At 41.4% G+C, this 19,426-nt stretch overlaps 1 protein-coding gene across 30 annotated transcripts in view; it reads left to right on the top strand.

The window, feature by feature from the left end:
• ABI3BP (ABI family member 3 binding protein) overlaps positions 1-19,426 on the top strand; it is a 310,231-nt gene that overhangs the window by 57,398 nt on the left and 233,407 nt on the right. For all 30 annotated transcript variants that reach the window (XM_075194852.1, XM_075194849.1, XM_075194847.1 and 27 more), the window contains exon 2: positions 10,360-10,539. In XM_075194852.1, coding sequence (XP_075050953.1) covers positions 10,360-10,539 — 180 coding nt within the window. The remainder of the gene's footprint in view (positions 1-10,359; positions 10,540-19,426) is intronic.

Here is a 19,426-nt window from a genome sequence, read left to right as displayed (position 1 = left end):
GTATCCGCAGCGCCGCACACAGTACTAACAGTAGACTATACAGGGTGAAACCATACAGAACAATGAACAAAAAGTACCAATACTTCAGAAACTCCGGCCAGTCATATGTAGTAAAGACGGAGCGGAAGAACAGGTATGGAGACAGGAGGTGAGGGGGCCCTGCTCATACAAGCTTACATCCTAAGGGAGGGTAAACAGACCGGGTACAAGAGGAGCCAGTTGAGGCTATATATATATATATATATATATATATATATATATATATATATATATATATATATATTTATTTTTTTTAAACTTCTTAAATGGGCTTCCAGTAACACTGTGCGTGCGTGAACTGGCAAAGAGAACTCTTACTGTCGGAAGCCAGTATCGCTGGGCAGTTGAGTATCACAGCTGCTCTGGCTATATGGCATTAGAAGGTTTTCTATGGCTGATGTAAAATATGAGAGAGATGGAAATGCAGACTGTCTTGTATTACATTTGGCAGTTTTGTATGTGTGAAACATTTGATTACATCGCTCGGGAATGTGCCTAAAAATGTACTTCTCTGCCAAAATGCAATATGGAGGCACAAAACAGGTCCCATTAGTCACACTATCACTCCGCCAAACTCTTCCCCTCTGCTTGTGAAAATTTTTGCTTTTCGGCAAACACCATTATCTTGCTCTATATAGCCAAGCTCCTTGGCAGACATCTACAGGCACTGGCGCAAATTAAGTAGGATGGCGGGCCTAAAGCTGCTTTTCAATGTATAGTCAAGATTTTACATTTTGTCAATTACCCCCACTGAATTCAGTATTTATAGTTTTTGGTCCTAGAAACGTAGATCATTTTATAGTACCGTTCAGGAAAATGTTATCAGTTTGTGCTGTTCTTGTAAGTGTTGGAAAAAAAAGTCACATTTGGCACTATTACTATCTCTCTAATAAGAACCATGTGTTTTTCCAGCTCTTGTACTGTAGTATCACGCTGCAGAAAAGAGGAATGTAAAGTCAGGTTGCAGACTGTATTTGTTTGTGTTCATTTGAGGTACCAAGACAACTCTTATTTCATAAAGCTGTAATGTTCACAGGCCAGAGCTATCATCCATGAACCCTGATTCCAAATCCTAATAGCCAATTTATATTAATCTATTATATCTAAACCACAAATATGTAATGTGAAAAAATGCTGAGAAATCTCTTAATAGAACCTAAAGCTACATTAGTCACAGATTTGCCCTAATGGAATTTTTTTTCTTCATTTAATGTTTCCTACTCTTACTTTGTCCATGTCACCTGGAACTGCATCTTTGGTCTAAATAAAGCAAGTATCCAAATATTGTAGCAATGCCTGTCTTTGGAGTTGCCATCTGAAATATTGGTGTACCCTACTACCTAATAAGCAAGTTCCACTAATATGTCACCCCTAGTCAAGTTGATTAGTGTGAGGCAGGAGCGCCCAATCTGTATGACAAGCCCTGGTGGATAGTGTATATCAGAATTTCCAATCTGCATGGCAGTATCTCCATTCTGGTGGCTGGTGTAGGGCAGGATCTCCATTCTGGTGGCTGGTGTAGGGCAGGATCTCCATTCTGGTGGCTGGTGTAGGGCAGGATCTCCATTCTGGTGGCTGGTGTATGGCAGGATCTCCATTCTGGTGGCTGGTGTATGGCAGGATTTCCATTCTGGTGGCTGGTGTATGGCAGGATCTCCATTCTGGTGGCTGGTGTATGGCAGGATCTCCATTCTGGTGGCTGGTGTATGGCAGGATCTCCATTCTGCTGGCTGGTTTATGGCAGGATCTCCATTCTGGTGGCTGGTGTATGGCAGGATCTCCATTCTGGTGTATGGCGGGTTCTCCATTCTGGTGTATGGCAGGTTCTCCATTCTGGTGTATGGCAGGATCTCCATTCTGGTGTATGGCGGGTTCTCCATTCTGGTGTATGGCAGGTTCTCCATTCTGGTGTATGGCAGGTTCTCCATTCTGGTGTATGGCGGGTTCTCCATTCTGGTGTATGGCGGGTTCTCCATCCTGGTGTATGGCGGGTTCTCCATCCCGGTGTATGGCGGGTTCTCCATCCCGGTGTATGGCGGGTTCTCCATCCCGGTGTATGACGGGTTCTCCATTCCGGTGTATGGCGGGTTCTCCATTCCGGTGTATGGCAGTGTCGAAGTCAGCAAATTGGATAGAGTCATTTCAATTAATATCGAGCAAACTTGATTGTCTTTGTCTGAAATTATGCATAGAGCACGCTACGGCGTAAAAGGGCGTATCCAGCCGCAACACGTGGCAATAAACAGTTTCTACACTTTTACACACATTCGCACAAACATAAACATTTGTAAATAGTACACATTAATTGTAGTTACAACACAGTCATTTATGTCGAAATATAGTAGAATTCATGTTTAATAAAGGAGGTATATGCATACTAGTGAAACCTACGGTTCAGGTTAAGGGAAATATGTCATGTCTGATATCATATTAATCCCCTTTACATCAGCAGCTGTCTGGTGCATTCGGCGAAGAGATCGCACATTGCATACTCTAGTTATTGATGTTAGGGAATAAACCTTTAATATGATATTGACTGTGAAATGCTAATGGACTGATTGTAATTGGAGTTTTGGCGGGAAGAACAGAGCTCATCCCCTGGAGAGATGACCCCCACCTTTGGATTCCTTAGATTGAATCAGCCTATGATGTGCAACTCCCTGGACCCTCCTGAAGCTTGGACCAATAGAAGCAAGCTATACCATCTGCATTGTTTCACTGTATCTCTGTTTGCATATAAGCAGTAGCTCTCATGTAGTGTTCAGTCACCTTGACCACAGACTTCAGACCTGAATGACTGTACACTGGATCCAGAGCGCCTGCGATAAGTAACAGCTATACTTATCATTATTTCGCTTTAATTATTCTGCTACTTTTTGAGAATAAATATTTGTGCATTGGAAACACAAATCGAGATTCGACAATCATTATTGGATAGCGACAAAACGCTCTTAACAGCAGGTTCTCCATTCCGGTGTATGGCAGGTTCTCCATTCTGGTGTATGGCAGGTTCTCCATTCTGGTGTATGGCAGGTTCTCCATTCTGGTGTATGGCAGGTTCTCCATTCCGGTGTATGGCAGGTTCTCCATTCTGGTGGCTGGTGTATGACAGCTTCTCCTTTCCGGTGGCTGGTGTATGACAGCTTCTCCATTCCGGTGGCTGGTGTATGGCAGGATCTCCATTCTGGTGGCTGGTGTATGGCAGGATCTCCATTCTGGTGGCTGGTGTATGGCAGGATCTCCATTCTGGTGGCTGGTGTATGGCAGGATCTCCATTCTGGTGGCTGGAGGGTTCTCCATTCTGGTGTATGGCGGGTTCTCCATTCTGGTGTATGGCGGGTTCTCCATTCTGGTGTATGGCGGGTTCTCCATTCTGGTGTATGGCGGGTTCTCCATTCTGGTGTATGGCGGGTTCTCCATTCTGGTGTATGGAGGGTTCTCCATTCTGGTGTATGGCGGGTTCTCCATTCTGGTGTATGGAGGGTTCTCCATTCTGGTGTATGGCGGGTTCTCCATTCTGGTGTATGGCGGGTTCTCCATTCTGGTGTATGGCGGGTTCTCCATTCTGGTGTATGGCGGGTTCTCCATTCTGGTGTATGGCGGGTTCTCCATTCTGGTGTATGGCAGGTTCTCCATTCCGGTGTATGGCAGGTTCTCCATTCCGGTGTATGGCAGGTTCTCCATTCTGGTGGCTGGTGTATGGCAGCTTCAACATTCCGGTGGCTGGTGTATGGCAGCTTCTCCATTCCGGTGGCTGGTGTATGGCAGCTTCTCCATTCCGGTGGCTGGTGTATGGCAGCTTCTCCATTCCGGTGGCTGGTGTATGGCAGCTTCTCCATTCCGGTGTATGGCAGCTTCTCCATTCCGGTGGCTGGTGTATGGCAATTTTGTTTGTGAGATTGTGTTTTAATTGCACTTTTGAAATGACACAGCCTATTTGCTGCATATAATATAAATTATTCTCCCAAATGACCATGTAGAAATGGAACAAATGTCCTTCATTATGAGTAACAATTATCTGGACCATTACAATCTGTTCATTCATAGACCTCTGTTCCTTTTTTTGATGGCTAGCAACCTGCAAAAAGAAATCTGTATGCATCCTCCATTATGATAGCGGAAAAGCTTTACAACTAAACTACTTACCTACTTCCTCATTAAAATAATTTTCCCAAATTGTGAGAACTGCTTTAAAAATATTTACTTGTTTGAACATTAAATTCCAGCAGCTGCTTTCTAAGAATTTTTATTGCACATATCATTGGCTGACATCAAAGTTCAACATGCACAACAACGTGCACAAAACAGTTCCCATGAATAGTATAAGATGAAACCCATCAGTTCTGACCTGGTGCAAAAATTCAAGTCCTATTATAGGCTGAAAACAACCATGCATCGTCCGCTTAGCTCCTCCCATGGTCTATGCTCTTCTGCAAATGTTACCATCTTGCTCCACAATCACATGTGCTTCGGCAGACGTCTTGGTGATTTGTGGTAATTTAGTCTTTTTATGGATCGAAAGCTGATTTGCATTGTGTGGAAGAGATTTAGTTTTGTAGGTAAGTCATGTATGCCCAGACTTGGTGCAGCATAATGTGAGGCGTGGCTGGCTGACCATTTATTATTGATTTTCTATGAATATTTACCTCTGATGAGATGAAATAGTAGACTTGTTTGGTTGCATATGCTTGCTTAAAATCGCCTAATTGACTGCTTTTCCTACCTTGCTTCTAAGAGGCAAAGTAGGAAAAGATGTGAGTGGTATTTGATGCTATTTGCATCAAGTAAACACCCAGTGGTCCAGGCGGGATTATGTAATTCACAGACCCTGCAACTTGGTCTTTACGGAGGTGGACATTGCTCAATGATTCAATTCTCGTCATGTCCTAGCCCACCTTTTGGCAGGTAAGCATGTTCTGTGAGAATTGCCTGCTCTCAAGAATCTGGGAAGTTTTCCACTAATTCGGGAGTCTCATAGACAATCCAAGAGATTAAACAACTATAAAAAAGACCATAGTACTTATCAACTAATAGTAGAATATTATAATTTCTTTTATATAGATGGGTAGTGTTGGAGATAGGAATCATGGAGCTCTATAGGATGAGGGAGAAGTGGCACAGCCAATCTGGCCAGGATGAGAGAAATGTTATTTAAATGCAAGCCTAGCTAGGAATACTTTCTAAAACAGAGCTTTAGACTTATTTTTTTTGTTATTACTTCTTCAGATCCCTCTCCAGCAGTCTTCCTGTACTCCCTCCATTAAGTAATGAAAAATGGCTCTGTGCATGCTTGATCGAGGGACGCGCATGCGTAGTAAAGACTGCTGGTCAGAACCAGGAGTTGTCAGGGAAGGTGAGTCATCTCTGGGACAGGCTCTTACCACTGTTTTTTTGTTGTTGTTTTTTTAAATAAATGGACACAAAATATAATTCCTTATCATTGTGATAAGGGATGATACTTAAGGGGGGAAATGCAGCCATTAGTAAATAGGTCCCCAATTCTGAAAATCAAATCACTCATTGTTTTTCTTTTGTTTTTCTTGTGCTTCATGATGTCAAATTTTTAGACCTATAAATACGAAAAATATTTTGAAATAACTTCATCTACCATCACTGAAGGTTTAGGTAACTTTCTCTCCTCTGATTATAAAGTCCGAATCAATGCTGCATCTCTGTAGGAATATACAATAATCTCAAAATAAAGGACTAACTGACCACATTATATTTTTGGTAAACATGTGGTTTAAAGTAACAATAGGTGTGTAATACTTGGCGCCAAAGTGGGTGATTTCCAGCCATTAGTGTGTTTTTATTTCTCAGCTGAGAAAACATGAAATGGTTGTGGGGGAAAAAAGGCAAACGTTAAATACATGTAATCACTTAATGCAGTATTTTTAGAATAAAACTCAGTTTAATACACAGAGATATTACTGTTATGTAAATGGAAAGTAAAAGAAGTCTTAAGCTACATCTGCCAAAATCTATAAAAATGAAGGACGAACACAAAGGCTTTTATTTTGCATTAGTTAAGTCAATTGAGCCCTATTGAATTTAGATCACTTGAAACAGAGTATCATATTTTATTACAGTAAAACATGCCTCATTTGTCTGGAATACCTTAAACTCCTTATCGTAGATTTCAGGAATGCAAGCCAAAAAAAAAACGTAGGTAACTACATATATAACAAATGTACCTTTTCCTCTTTCCACTAGGAATGAAAAGCTTCCTTGAGCTTTTATCAGTGGCTGTTAAATTCTATAATCTTTGATTATATGGACATCTTGTAACTGCTATCTAAAACCAATCAGTCACACCAGGCTGGAAGCTGTGTTATAACAATTTATGGAGGATCATTACTAGATTAGAGAAAGTGATCCTGTAAATGCGATGAGGGATTGATCATTAATCTCAGCATTGTACAGTGATTTTACATGAACTGAAATTAGTCATTTCATCTTTCTCCGTGGTGAAACGGATAGCAATTTATTATTAAGCTGAGTGACTTTTACAAGGATTCTAAAGACTTTTGGCCTGATCTGTGTTGGTTGAATGCTTTTTTTTTTTTTTCTTTCCTTTTACTTTACAGTACTTCAGTTAACCTGATTTGCTTGCTGTGTGTTGTTTTCAGTGTATACTAATCTAGCTTACAATGGACAAGTTACAGTGAAGTTGAAACGTTGCGCAAGTAATGGTGGAAGTAGACTGGTATGCGGTGATATGCCGTACTGCCAATTCTCTTACTGCCTTAATCCCGAACCTATCAAATTTTATTTGCTTACATTTTCCATACCGCCTCTTCTGAATTTCCAATCCAGTCACTGAGCGCAGGTGTATATCTATCACTGCTTCTGCATTTTTAATCTTGAAATAGAGTTCCCTCCCCTGTCTATCAGAGCTAAGGTTGTCAGGTCAGCCATTTCTTCTCCCAGCAACAATGGTCGTATTGGGGGGTCTATAAGGGGGTATGCCATACCACCACTTCTCCTATTGCCTTCACTGTAAAACTCCATTCACTTACATTCACATTACGTGTTTCATTCTGTCACTTCTAAATTTCCATATCGCCACTTCTGCATTTCCACTTCAACCACTGGCCAGCAGTATAATATCATTCAACAGTCTTTGTAAAGCTGCACAAAGTTTTATTTGAAGATTTGATTTTCAAATGAAAAGCAAAAAAACTAGCCGATTCCCACATACAGTCTTGCACTTTCAGCTCCACTTAAAAATGAAATAATAATTGAAGAAATATATTCAATACAATATCTAGTTCTTGGCTCTGTTTTAGGGGTGCACCTAGTAGAGACCACCCTTTGGAAATGTCTGCACTACATCACATTAAACACACAAAACTAAAATGAATATAAAGAAGGATACTATTTCTATGTAAGATAAAGATGAGAGCACTAATTAGTAAACATACCAGATGCAAATCTTATGCTCCTATAGAGCCCCACAGAAGAGTCATGAAACAGTGCTCCATTATGTAGAGCAGCCTATCCATTTACAGTGATGGAAATCTTTGGCTTCAGTACCTGCTCGGGAGTCAAAACCAGACTGTTGTCTGTCTGTATTATTTGTATTTGGTCATGTGCCAGTAACTCATATATATGACATTATGAAAAGCTGAGATTGTTGACTAGCACTGGCCTTTGCATATGTTAGAATTCATGAGTAAGGAAATCCAGTTAAAGTTCTGCTTCCTTAGGATTGATAGGCAGGGGCTGTTCAGAGAGGATACATCCGAGCTATTGAACCATAGGTAAGTATGATTTGGTTTTTATCAATAGCTTTGTAAGTATGCCAGTAGTCCATACCCTAATCCCATTCCAAGCCCTAACAGTCAATCAATCAGTACATCCCCTGGAACATCCCAGCCACTGTTCCAAGTAAGAAATGTCTACTAATTAGTGAAAATATACAGAAATGTAAGTACAGTATCTTACTGAGAGAGCAAGCTTTCTAACTGTCATGTTACTCCTTTTCTTTTTTTCTTCCCAGTCCGCTGAAAACTGAGACCCCAAGTGGGCTCCGAGAATCAATAGAGTCTATTGCTCTTGTTTAAATAAAAATAAACAATTAATCAAAGTATCTTCCATGTCTTCGTCTGAGTGCTCAACATTTTTTTCATTAAAATACACTTATTACCCCAAACATATAACAAATGCCTTTGAGATTACAGAGGCAATGTCCAAAAATTGTTTTTTGTTCTTATTGTGCTGCAGGCACTGTACATTTGAAATAAAATGTTTATTTGTGCATTCCCACATCAGAGAACTAATCTATGAGGCAATAGTACCCCATGCACTTTTAGTGTGGAATTCCGAAGACAGAAGGTCATATGCTTTTCCCACTCTAGAACAGAGAATAAACTATGACATTGAAGTTCATGGGTTAGCAGCATTGCTGATTTTGATGCTCTGCTTTACTACAATTGTCAAGAACAATCAATCAGCTGTTCAGACAGCTGCATTCCTGCCCTGCCTCCCTCTGACAGTGGACGGAAGGAGGCCAAGAAATAACCAAGATGGGTTAAAACCATTTCTGTTCTCTGTAAGAAGCTCCTAAAATTAAAAAGCTCTCATTTTGTAAATATTTTTTAGTAGGTAGTATCATCAATTAGAAAACTCCCACCATTCTTGTGCAGAAAAACTTATACATGATCATGATATCTATTTGTTGGACATACTATTATATTGTTGTGGCAATATGCGCATATGTGACCGGGCTAGTGTGACAGCATGGTGTTAGTCCTTGATGGATAGGGAGAAGCCCCATCTCTGGCAAAAACACCCATTTTACCAGAGATGGGGCTTTTCTCCCTATCATAAATAGACCCCTAGATTATGTCCAATGTGATTAGATGCACTTACCCAGCAACAAAGTATCCCTGTGCATTGTTCCTAAATATTGGCAAGTATGAACATGCACAAGACTATTTTGTACTTTGTTTACAAACTGACACTTCTGGGAGTCCATGATAGTTTAGATTATTAAAATACACAGAAAAAGTGGATTATAGAATCATACATAGCATACAAGTCTGATTGCATGAAAGAAGTATTACAATTTTGCAAAACGATATACAATCCAGTGATCAATTTATGCTATGCAGATATTTATTACACGATTATCTGTTTCTTGCATGACGCCAATAAAATTTTTAAATACTTTGACAGCCTGTCCAAAAGATGAGCTATTTATTCAGGGGATCTGTGGAAGTACTATTTGGGGCTGATGTGCATAACTACTACTGTAGATAGAGTAAATGTAGCAGTGGATTATGGGAGGTATATCCTTTACAGACACTGTGGGAATAATATATAGCAAAGTGCATACATAGCAACATTTCCAATAGGAATATTGGGAATGTTGGCAGTTCAAAGTTGCATGTCTTAAGTTGCTCTACTGTGTCTAATTTTGCCTTAAGTGCAGAATTATTTTCATGCCTCCAGTGTGCATCAAGTTGCCCATTAGTCCAGAACTGCTTATGTTTTAAATGATGTACAGTCCCTGCACTTAAGGGTGCAAATATGTATTGTTGGGTCAAAGCACAACAAAGTCTACTTTCACATTTGGATTTCCTCCTCATTAAAATGAATTAATATGTATTATGAAGTGGGAATGCAAACAGACAATGGGGCTGCCTTTGTTAGTTTGTCCTTAGCTGTTGCCATAGAGGAACTTAGCAGCAGTTCAGTGGTGTTATGAGCAAGGTCTTTTGCATTGTGTAAAAGCTGTGTGCAGTGTAAAAGCTGTATGTTAGTGTGTAGTGTAAAATCAGTATGTTACTGTGATCTGTAAAGAACATCTTCAAGTTTTTCCATTCGTCACTCCATTTAGCACGTTAAGATTTTGGGGCAAAAATATAAAATCACATTTTTTGTTTTCCCTCTGTGTTTGGTAGAATACAGAACAGATGCCCTAAAGAATTTTTCAACCTACCTACAATCTAAGGGGTATATTTACTAAACTGCAGGTTTGAAAAAGTGGAGATGTTGCCTATAGCAACCAATCAGATTCTAGCTGTCATTTTCTAGATCTACTAAATAAATGATAACTAGAATCTGTGTATATGTGTATATATATATATATATATATATATATATATATATATATATCCCTAAATGTCACACATTCTCTACTATAAAATAGTGTTTTCTTGTAGCGAAAGTAGAATAGCTTGGAGCAACTATGAAACAGTAATGGTAACAACATTTAAATATATTGCTTCAATGGAAGTCCTAAAGCTTTCTTTGATGCAAATGTGATTGATTAAAACATAAGTTGATCTTTACAAACTGTCTTTTCTTCCACAGTAAAGAAACTAAACATGAAGGTTCACATTAACATCACTGGTGATACATTGGTCATGAAATTTCACCGTCCTTATCAAAGTATCAAGCTGGAAGGTTTTATTCTGGGATATGGCAGCAACTACTTCACAAATCAGTATATCCAATGGCCAGACAATGGGAAGTCATACATAACAGATGTCGGTAAGTGTTTTGCTTTGATGTTTGAGAATTGAAATTATTTTAAGCTTCCAAATCCATAAATGCTAGATACTAAAGGAGTTACTAAAAATAATAAAAGATACCTCATTACTGAGCAGTTGCAGACCTGCCCCATCTTTCTAGGTTCTTGGTGTTTCCTTGCTTCAATAAACCATTTTAATGTGTTTTGCTTCACCTATCTTCCCTAGACCATAGATTGTCTCTTGTCCTTACCGTAGGTTTTTAACATTTCGTCAGTGGTCTATTTGAGTTTATAAAATAAGTGTGTTTTATAAGAGAAATAGGAATTTTAATTTACTTCATTTTGCCGTATGTTTGGGAATGCTGGCAAGAGGGCAAATTTTTTCCAGGTTACTGAATGTGTGACCCCAGCACTAAGACCCAGAGAAAACACAACATGAACATTTGTTTAGCAATATAAGGCTGTTATGAGCTGAGGAGAAGTGTGTGGGGAGAGTGTGACAGCCAGTGACCCAGGATGGATGGGAGGAGGTGCTGGCATCACCTGGTAAATTTTGGAGCACGTTTGTGTCCTGCTGCCACATGGGGCAAAAGAATGTCATTTGAGAGTATATTAGTGAAATGGGACAGATTTGAGGGAGAAATTACCTCAATGCATGGCTGCGAATACAGAGGGAGAAGTCCCCATAATAATAAAGAAGAGCTCCTGAGGGAAAATAAAAGGGTGGACCCCAATAAATAAGGGGGGGGGGTCCCTGCCAAAGCAGTGTGGAGCCAGTTAGAGTCCACATGTTTATAGAGTGGAGAGCATGTAAAGAGACCATATGGAGAGAGTGCTGCAAGACACAATGCAGCAGTATATAATTTGACCCAGAGGGGCAGAGAGAACACCAGAGGGGGTGTAATAGCCCAAAGGCTGAGGGAAGTGGCTGCAATAGGCCAGTAATGAAAGTGTCAGATCCACCAAGCAAGACTGAGTGCTCCGGACGAGGAGGATGTCGGATCCTGCACAAACTCGAGTGAGTGCAAGAATCCCAAGAGGGGCATAAAGAAAACAGCAAGTGTGTGTTATCAGGGTCGTCTTAACAGCATTATAGACCCCAGGCAAAGCAGTGCATTGGGGCCCTACCTAAAATCGAAACAAAGCCACTGTCGCATCATAGCCATCAAACTTCATTGTGTTCTGTTCCATTTCTTTCATTATTTATGTTTAGTAGATAAATAGGGGAAGGCAACTGACTTGGACTATTAAAAATATTTATTAGAACTTTATTACAGCTTTACGGCTTCAAAAAATTATGTGTTGATTTTGTGTTGCTTATGTACAATTAGTATGTGTAGGTTGTTTTCATCAAGGTCAAGATATGTATTTGCAACAGCAAGATCACATGTACAGATAACAGCTGATACTAAGGTGGTTAGTCCACCTAAACGTTTTAATAAAAAGGTTTTGAAGGTTCTGAATAAATTTCCTGGAGTAATATACTGAAAAGTTGCCAAGCCTATGTGGCCCCTATGCTCCTGGGCCCCCCCGGGCAACTGCCCAGCATGCCCATGCGTTAAGACGGCTCTGTGTATTATAGACAAAGGGATATGGCCCCCGCAGAGGAGGGGTGTTTAACTGTGCTGGAGTGAGAAAGGCGATAAATATGTACATATTTATTTTAGTGTTATTTACAACTCCAGTATCTTGCTGGAGTGAAGAGGAGTGTAAATAGTTTATTTTTATAGAGATGCTGTGACACCCTATTATTGAGACATTTGTTTGCAATGCACGCAATGTCACAACACCTTAAATAGACCCTGCTGAAAACCTGCATGTGCGTGCACCCTCTGGTCATTTATACACACCAGAGAGCTAACCAGGGCTTGAAAGTGCAAGTGAGGAACTGCATTACCCACCTATGCACCTCACATACACCGTGACGGAAGGTTTCATGACAATGCAGGTTAATGGCAGCTCAATGCTGCATGTGGCCTTTTTGAGTGTGTTAAGAAAAATTTGTGATGCGGCAGCTGTACTTGTATACTGAGGGCATAGGAGCTCTAGTGTATACTAGTCCCATATGATGGAACGTTACTGCATAGAATTCAAATATTTAAAATGTGTGAAGCTAGTAGGGAAATTACATGGTAATTGTGATGAGTCATCACACTAGAGACGAGGTTGTTTAGAAGATCTACTGAATACCACCTCGGTTCAGATGCTGGACCAGTGAGCCAAAATGTCATTGCTATTGCCATCTCTGTTTCTCCTTTGGTGATCTACACTTTGCTCTTTGTGAAAGCAGCTGCCGCTGAACTGCATGGGAAACATCTGTCTTGGCACGGTTTCCAGGAGCGAGAATGGTGGTACAGACTACCACCAGGTACACTGATGCTTAAAGTGGATAGCTACAACAAGTACCTATGCAGCACTAAAGCAAAAGCCGTTTTTTGAAGGAGAAGAGGAAAGGGGCTCAGTTGAGATAAATAGTGACAGTTAGAATTGACATCAGGTGACTGTTTTAGGATTTCTACAGTGACTGGTTTAATGTTTTTCTGCTTTAATAAAGTGAATTATAATCAAGTGAATTAACTTCATACACCTAAAATTAAGGCAAAAATGGGTTTTAAAAAAGAAAATTATTAATTTGCAGCTGAGATCAATATGTTAAGCTAAACACAAAGTTTTGCATACAATATACATTTTACTTATCTGGAGTATGGTATTTCCCCATTGCGATTCCCCTTATGTATCCAGTGTTCCTGCTGCTATTTGCTCTGCTAATATATATTTATTGCATATGGGCAAGTTAAAACTAGCTTGCATCTGTAATAATTGATAGATGGTGAAATGACCAGCATTTTTAGTAGATAAGCATGACAAAATCTGTAAGACAAGACATTACATCTAAGTTGCAGGTTAAATACCTATTTACCTTTGACCCTGCTGTCCCTGTAGACCTCTGCCCTGGTCAGCCAAGCAAGATCTGTGATCTCTGTTCTTCTTATATTTATTTATCTGACCTTTTTTACTATGTTCCTATTTTCTGTGATCTTTCACTACATCTGTGTTGCAAATCATTGACATAGGAATTCATTTTTCTTCACAAGTCTGCAAACATCATTTCTTTCTGAAGCAACTGTGTAAGACTCTTTTAGAACTTTAAAAAATTTGCAATTTTTAAGTATAGTCAAAGGCTGTATATAGGCCATATATAGACTGGTTGAATGAGGTCAGAAAATTGGAGTGAGGAATCTTATCAGAACTGTGCCTACAGGTACATCCATTGATCTAATGTCCATTGATCTTTACAAGCTTTCTGCCTAGATAATGAACTACTGACCTCAATACAATTTCCTGAAGCTACAATCAAATCACTTCTCAGCATCTGAGCTAGTAACCATTAGTTTAAGGAAGATATGGATAATTGGGCTTTATTTCATGAACATATTGTGTGTGGTGGTGTATTTAAAGCAGATAATAAAGTAATGCATATTTATCAAAGAAAAAGTATATTTTGTATGATAACTTCCAATTTTTTAAAATATTTATGACGTATAGTATTATTAATAATATTATGTCAAGGTGGAAAATGTATACTTAGATCTATATGGGAGAATAAATTGTGTGGTCAGTATCCAGAGCCACATTAAATGCTAACACCTGGACTATAGTAAAACAACAGGATAATGGACATAGCTATACTGGAAAAGAATGCCAATTATTTCCATTCAAAACCATGTACACGTATTTTGATTTATGGATTTGTAGGATGGGAATTCTAGCTGCCTTGTTCTCTACAGTCACCTGCAAGCTATTAAATGACTGATGATGAGCTTAGCAAATGGCAAGTAAAGTTGTACTGCACGAAAAAATTTCATATGATGAAAATCATAAAGAGGATAACGTTTCAATCTCGACTCTTTAAAGCTGCAAGATCATATGCTGCATAGTTTCTGTGCCTAAAAAGCGCCATATTTAATATTTAAAGTCTTGATTACACAGAATATTATTTTAAAATTCCCTTCAAACATGTTCACAACTAATAAACCAAATGTTTAGTTAACAGGAGTTTATAGAAATCTGGCCAGATCTCTATAAAATACTATTAACGAACCTGTTTTGTACAGTAGTCAATGGAGTGGGACCCTGTGCAAGAGGGAAGCCAGGACAAGGGGCAGAGCCATCACTTTGGGTACATTGGGCCCAAAGCTCAAGAGAATGGCACAACTCATGGGCACATGTGCGCTGCACACCCTGCACCCATGGTACATATGCCAGAGCATTGTTAGGTTTTAAAGGGTCTGTCTACATTGAGCAGAATTGATTAAACTAAAACTATCACTCCCCATTCCTTGTATAAGGTGCTGTTTGTCAACAGTATGTTTTTTGGACAAAATCAATTATATAAACAAAACATTGTGGCAGGTACCGCAATTAATTGTGTACACTCTCGTAAATAAGGGTGTTAATTGGGTCTACAGAATTTGGAAGTGGGACACAAAGTCAATTGTGTAGCACAAAATTGCTTTTGGTGATAACCCACAAGTTTTGTCCCCAAGGTGCCAGATGTATTAAACTGCGATTTTTACTCTGATCTTAAAAACCGCTGGTCATCTCTGGCAATTTGCTGCGATGTCAGACACTCCCGTGTTTAGCTAACTCTTCTGTGTGTCCTAGCTGCAAGATTAGTAAACACATCACTGTTACACTGTCTGTCTATAGAGTCGGAGGTGCGGCAGCTGTCAAAAGTTTAAAAATGGATAAAAGTTATAATAATAAAAAAATAATAAAAAAAAAGCGTCGGGTCCCCCCGCCAGACCACTATTAACCCTAGTGCTGCCAGACTACTGCTGGTTGCGGGAAAATCGGAGAAAAATTTGCGTGGGATCCCCCCAGATTTTCATGCAACCAGCACTAGGCAAACCAGCCCGGGGTGGGTGGCACCATAGCAGGGGGACACGCGGCAGGGGTCCCCCTGCCATAATGACACACCAACCACAGGCTGTTCAGCGCTGGGCTGGATTCCCTAGGGAATTAGGGTCCGCCGAAAAAAAACGAGCGGGCCCCCCCTCTAGGGACACCCAACGCAGTGCTGAAAGAACTAGGGCTCTTCCTACCCCTGTGAGTAGTAGGATAATAATGACAATTTTTTTAAAAAAAAACAGACGCCATTTTGTTTTGTGGAACTACAAGTCCCAGCCATGCCAGGGTGCCATAAACAGTCTGCATGTTTCAGGACTGCATGTTAAATTAATTTCTTACACTCTACTATTGTTTTGTATATATGCTTAAAAATTCAGGAGGCCTATGAAAAAATACATTAGGATCCAATGTGGTAAATATAACCTGATTGCAGACCTCTCAACCGTCCTGATTTAGGCGCGACTGTCCCACCATCCTGATCGAGATAAAGTTGTCCTGATAGTTGGTAGGTATTCTGTTCACGGCTGCTCTACATGGCACAGCAGCAGTGAACGTGTTCTGTGCTCACTAGTGCGCATGGCAATTAATGGGTTTGATGGGAAAGAGTGGACAGACCGAGGCAACATAGCTCTTCCAAGCGCTAGGCACACCCCGGGGAATATTACCATGCCCCCATCCCAATGCTGCCTATCCAAATATCGGGAGGTATGTGATTGAGATGGTAATGCTCCATGGTCGATCAAGACGGTATCATGCATGATGTACTGAGAGTCACAGGCTCCGCTGCAGGTTTCCTTCATTCAGGTAGTATGCATGATGTACTGAGAGTCACAGGCTTCACTGCAGGTTTCCTTCATTCAGGTAGCATGCATGATGTACTGAGAGTCACAGGCTCCGCTGCAGGTTTCCTTCATTCAGGTAGCATGCATGAAGTACTGAGAGTCACAGGCTCCACTGCAGGTTTCCTTCATTCAGGTATCATGCATGATGTACTGAGAGTCACAGGCTTCACTGCAGGTTTCCTTCATTCAGGTAGCATGCATGATGTACTGAGAGTCACAGGCTCCACTGCAGGTTTCCTTCATTCAGGTATCATGCATGATGTACTGAGAGTCACAGGCTTCGCTGCAGGTTTCCTTCATTCAGGTATCATGCATGATGTACTGAGAGTCACAGGCTCCGCTGCAGGTTTCCTTCATTCAGGTATCATGCATGATGTACTGAGAGTCACAGGCTTCGCTGCAGGTTTCCTTCATTCAGGTATCATGCATGATGTACTGAGAGTCACAGGCTCCGCTGCAGGTTTCCTTCATTCAGGTATCATGCATGATGTACTGAGAGTCACAGGCTTCGCTGCAGGTTTCCTTCATTCAGGTATCATGCATGATGTACTGAGAGTCACAGGCTCCACTGCAGGTTTCCTTCATTCAGGTAGCATGCATGATGTACTGAGAGTCACAGGCTTCACTGCAGGTTTCCTTCATTCAGGTAGCATGCATGATGTACTGAGAGTCACAGGCTCCACTGCAGGTTTCCTTCATTCAGGTATCATGCATGATGTACTGAGAGTCACAGGCTTCACTGCAGGTTTCCTTCATTCAGGTAGCATGCATGATGTACTGAGAGTCACAGGCTTTGCTGCAGGTTTCCTTCATTCAGGTAGCATGCAATGATGTACTGAGAGTCACAGGCTCCGCTGCAGGTTTCCTTCATTCAGGTAGCATGCATGAAGTACTGAGAGTCACAGGCTCCACTGCAGGTTTCCTTCATTCAGGTATCATGCATGAAGTACTGAGAGTCACAGGCTTCGCTGCAGGTTTCCTTCATTCAGGTAGCATGCATGATGTACTGAGAGTCACAGGCTTTGCTGCAGGTTTCCTTCATTCAGGTAGCATGCATGATGTACTGAGAGTCACAGGCTCCGCTGCAGGTTTCCTTCATTCAGGTAGCATGCATGATGTACTGAGAGTCACAGGCTTCGCTGCAGGTTTCCTTCATTCAGGTAGCATGCATGATGTACTGAGAGTCACAGGCTCCACTGCAGGTTTCCTTCATTCAGGTATCATGCATGATGTACTGAGAGTCACAGGCTTCACTGCAGGTTTCCTTCATTCAGGTAGCATGCATGATGTACTGAGAGTCACAGGCTTCGCTGCAGGTTTCCTTCATTCAGGTAGCATGCAATGATGTACTGAGAGTCACAGGCTCCGCTGCAGGTTTCCTTCATTCAGGTAGCATGCATGAAGTACTGAGAGTCACAGGCTCCACTGCAGGTTTCCTTCATTCAGGTATCATGCATGAAGTACTGAGAGTCACAGGCTTCGCTGCAGGTTTCCTTCATTCAGGTAGCATGCATGATGTACTGAGAGTCACAGGCTTTGCTGCAGGTTTCCTTCATTCAGGTAGCATGCATGATGTACTGAGAGTCACAGGCTCCGCTGCAGGTTTCCTTCATTCAGGTATCATGCATGATGTACTGAGAGTCACAGGCTCCACTGCAGGTTTCCTTCATTCAGGTAGCATGCATGATGTACTGAGAGTCACAGGCTTCACTGCAGGTTTCCTTCATTCAGGTAGCATGCAATGATGTAATGAGAGTCACAGGCTCCGCTGCAGGTTTCCTTCATTCAGGTAGCATGCATGATGTACTGAGAGTCACAGGCTTCGCTGCAGGTTTCCTTCATTCAGGTAGCATGCAATGATGTACTGAGAGTCACAGGCTTCACTGCAGGTTTCCTTCATTCAGGTAGCATGCATGATGTACTGAGAGTCACAGGCTTCGCTGCAGGTTTCCTTCATTCAGGTAGCATGCAATGATGTACTGAGAGTCACAGGCTCCGCTGCAGGTTTCCTTCATTCAGGTAGCATGCATGAAGTACTGAGAGTCACAGGCTCCACTGCAGGTTTCCTTCATTCAGGTATCATGCATGAAGTACTGAGAGTCACAGGCTTCGCTGCAGGTTTCCTTCATTCAGGTAGCATGCATGATGTATTGAGAGTCACAGGCTTTGCTGCAGGTTTCCTTCATTCAGGTAGCATGCATGATGTACTGAGAGTCACAGGCTCCGCTGCAGGTTTCCTTCATTCAGGTAGCATGCATGATGTACTGAGAGTCACAGGCTCCACTGCAGGTTTCCTTCATTCAGGTAGCATGCAATGATGTACTGAGAGTCACAGGCTCCGCTGCAGGTTTCCTTCATTCAGGTAGCATGCATGATGTACTGAGAGTCACAGGCTCCGCTGCAGGTTTCCTTCATTCAGGTAGCATGCATGATGTACTGAGAGTCACAGGCTCCACTGCAGGTTTCCTTCATTCAGGTAGCATGCATGATGTACTGAGAGTCACAGGCTTCACTGCAGGTTTCCTTCATTCAGGTAGCATGCAATGATGTACTGAGAGTCACAGGCTCCGCTGCAGGTTTCCTTCATTCAGGTAGCATGCATGATGTACTGAGAGTCACAGGCTTCGCTGCAGGTTTCCTTCATTCAGGTAGCATGCAATGATGTACTGAGAGTCACAGGCTTCACTGCAGGTTTCCTTCATTCAGGTAGCATGCATGAAGTACTGAGAGTCACAGGCTTCACTGCAGGTTTCCTTCATTCAGGTAGCATGCATGAAGTACTGAGAGTCACAGGCTTCACTGCAGGTTTCCTTCATTCAGGTAGCATGCATGATGTACTGAGAGTCACAGGCTTCGCTGCAGGTTTCCTTCATTCAGGTAGCATGCAATGATGTACTGAGAGTCACAGGCTCCGCTGCAGGTTTCCTTCATTCAGGTAGCATGCATGAAGTACTGAGAGTCACAGGCTTCACTGCAGGTTTCCTTCATTCAGGTATCATGCATGATGTACTGAGAGTCACAGGCTTCACTGCAGGTTTCCTTCATTCAGGTATCATGCATGATGTACTGAGAGTCACAGGCTCCGCTGCAGGTTTCCTTCATTCAGGTAGCATGCATGATGTACTGAGAGTCACAGGCTCCGCTGCAGGTTTCC

Source organism: Mixophyes fleayi, chromosome 2, assembly GCF_038048845.1.
Source record: "Mixophyes fleayi isolate aMixFle1 chromosome 2, aMixFle1.hap1, whole genome shotgun sequence".
Classification (NCBI taxonomy): Eukaryota; Metazoa; Chordata; class Amphibia; order Anura; family Limnodynastidae; genus Mixophyes; species Mixophyes fleayi.
The sequence above is the reverse complement of the archived record's forward strand: the minus strand, read 5'-3'. Positions and strand labels throughout refer to the sequence as shown.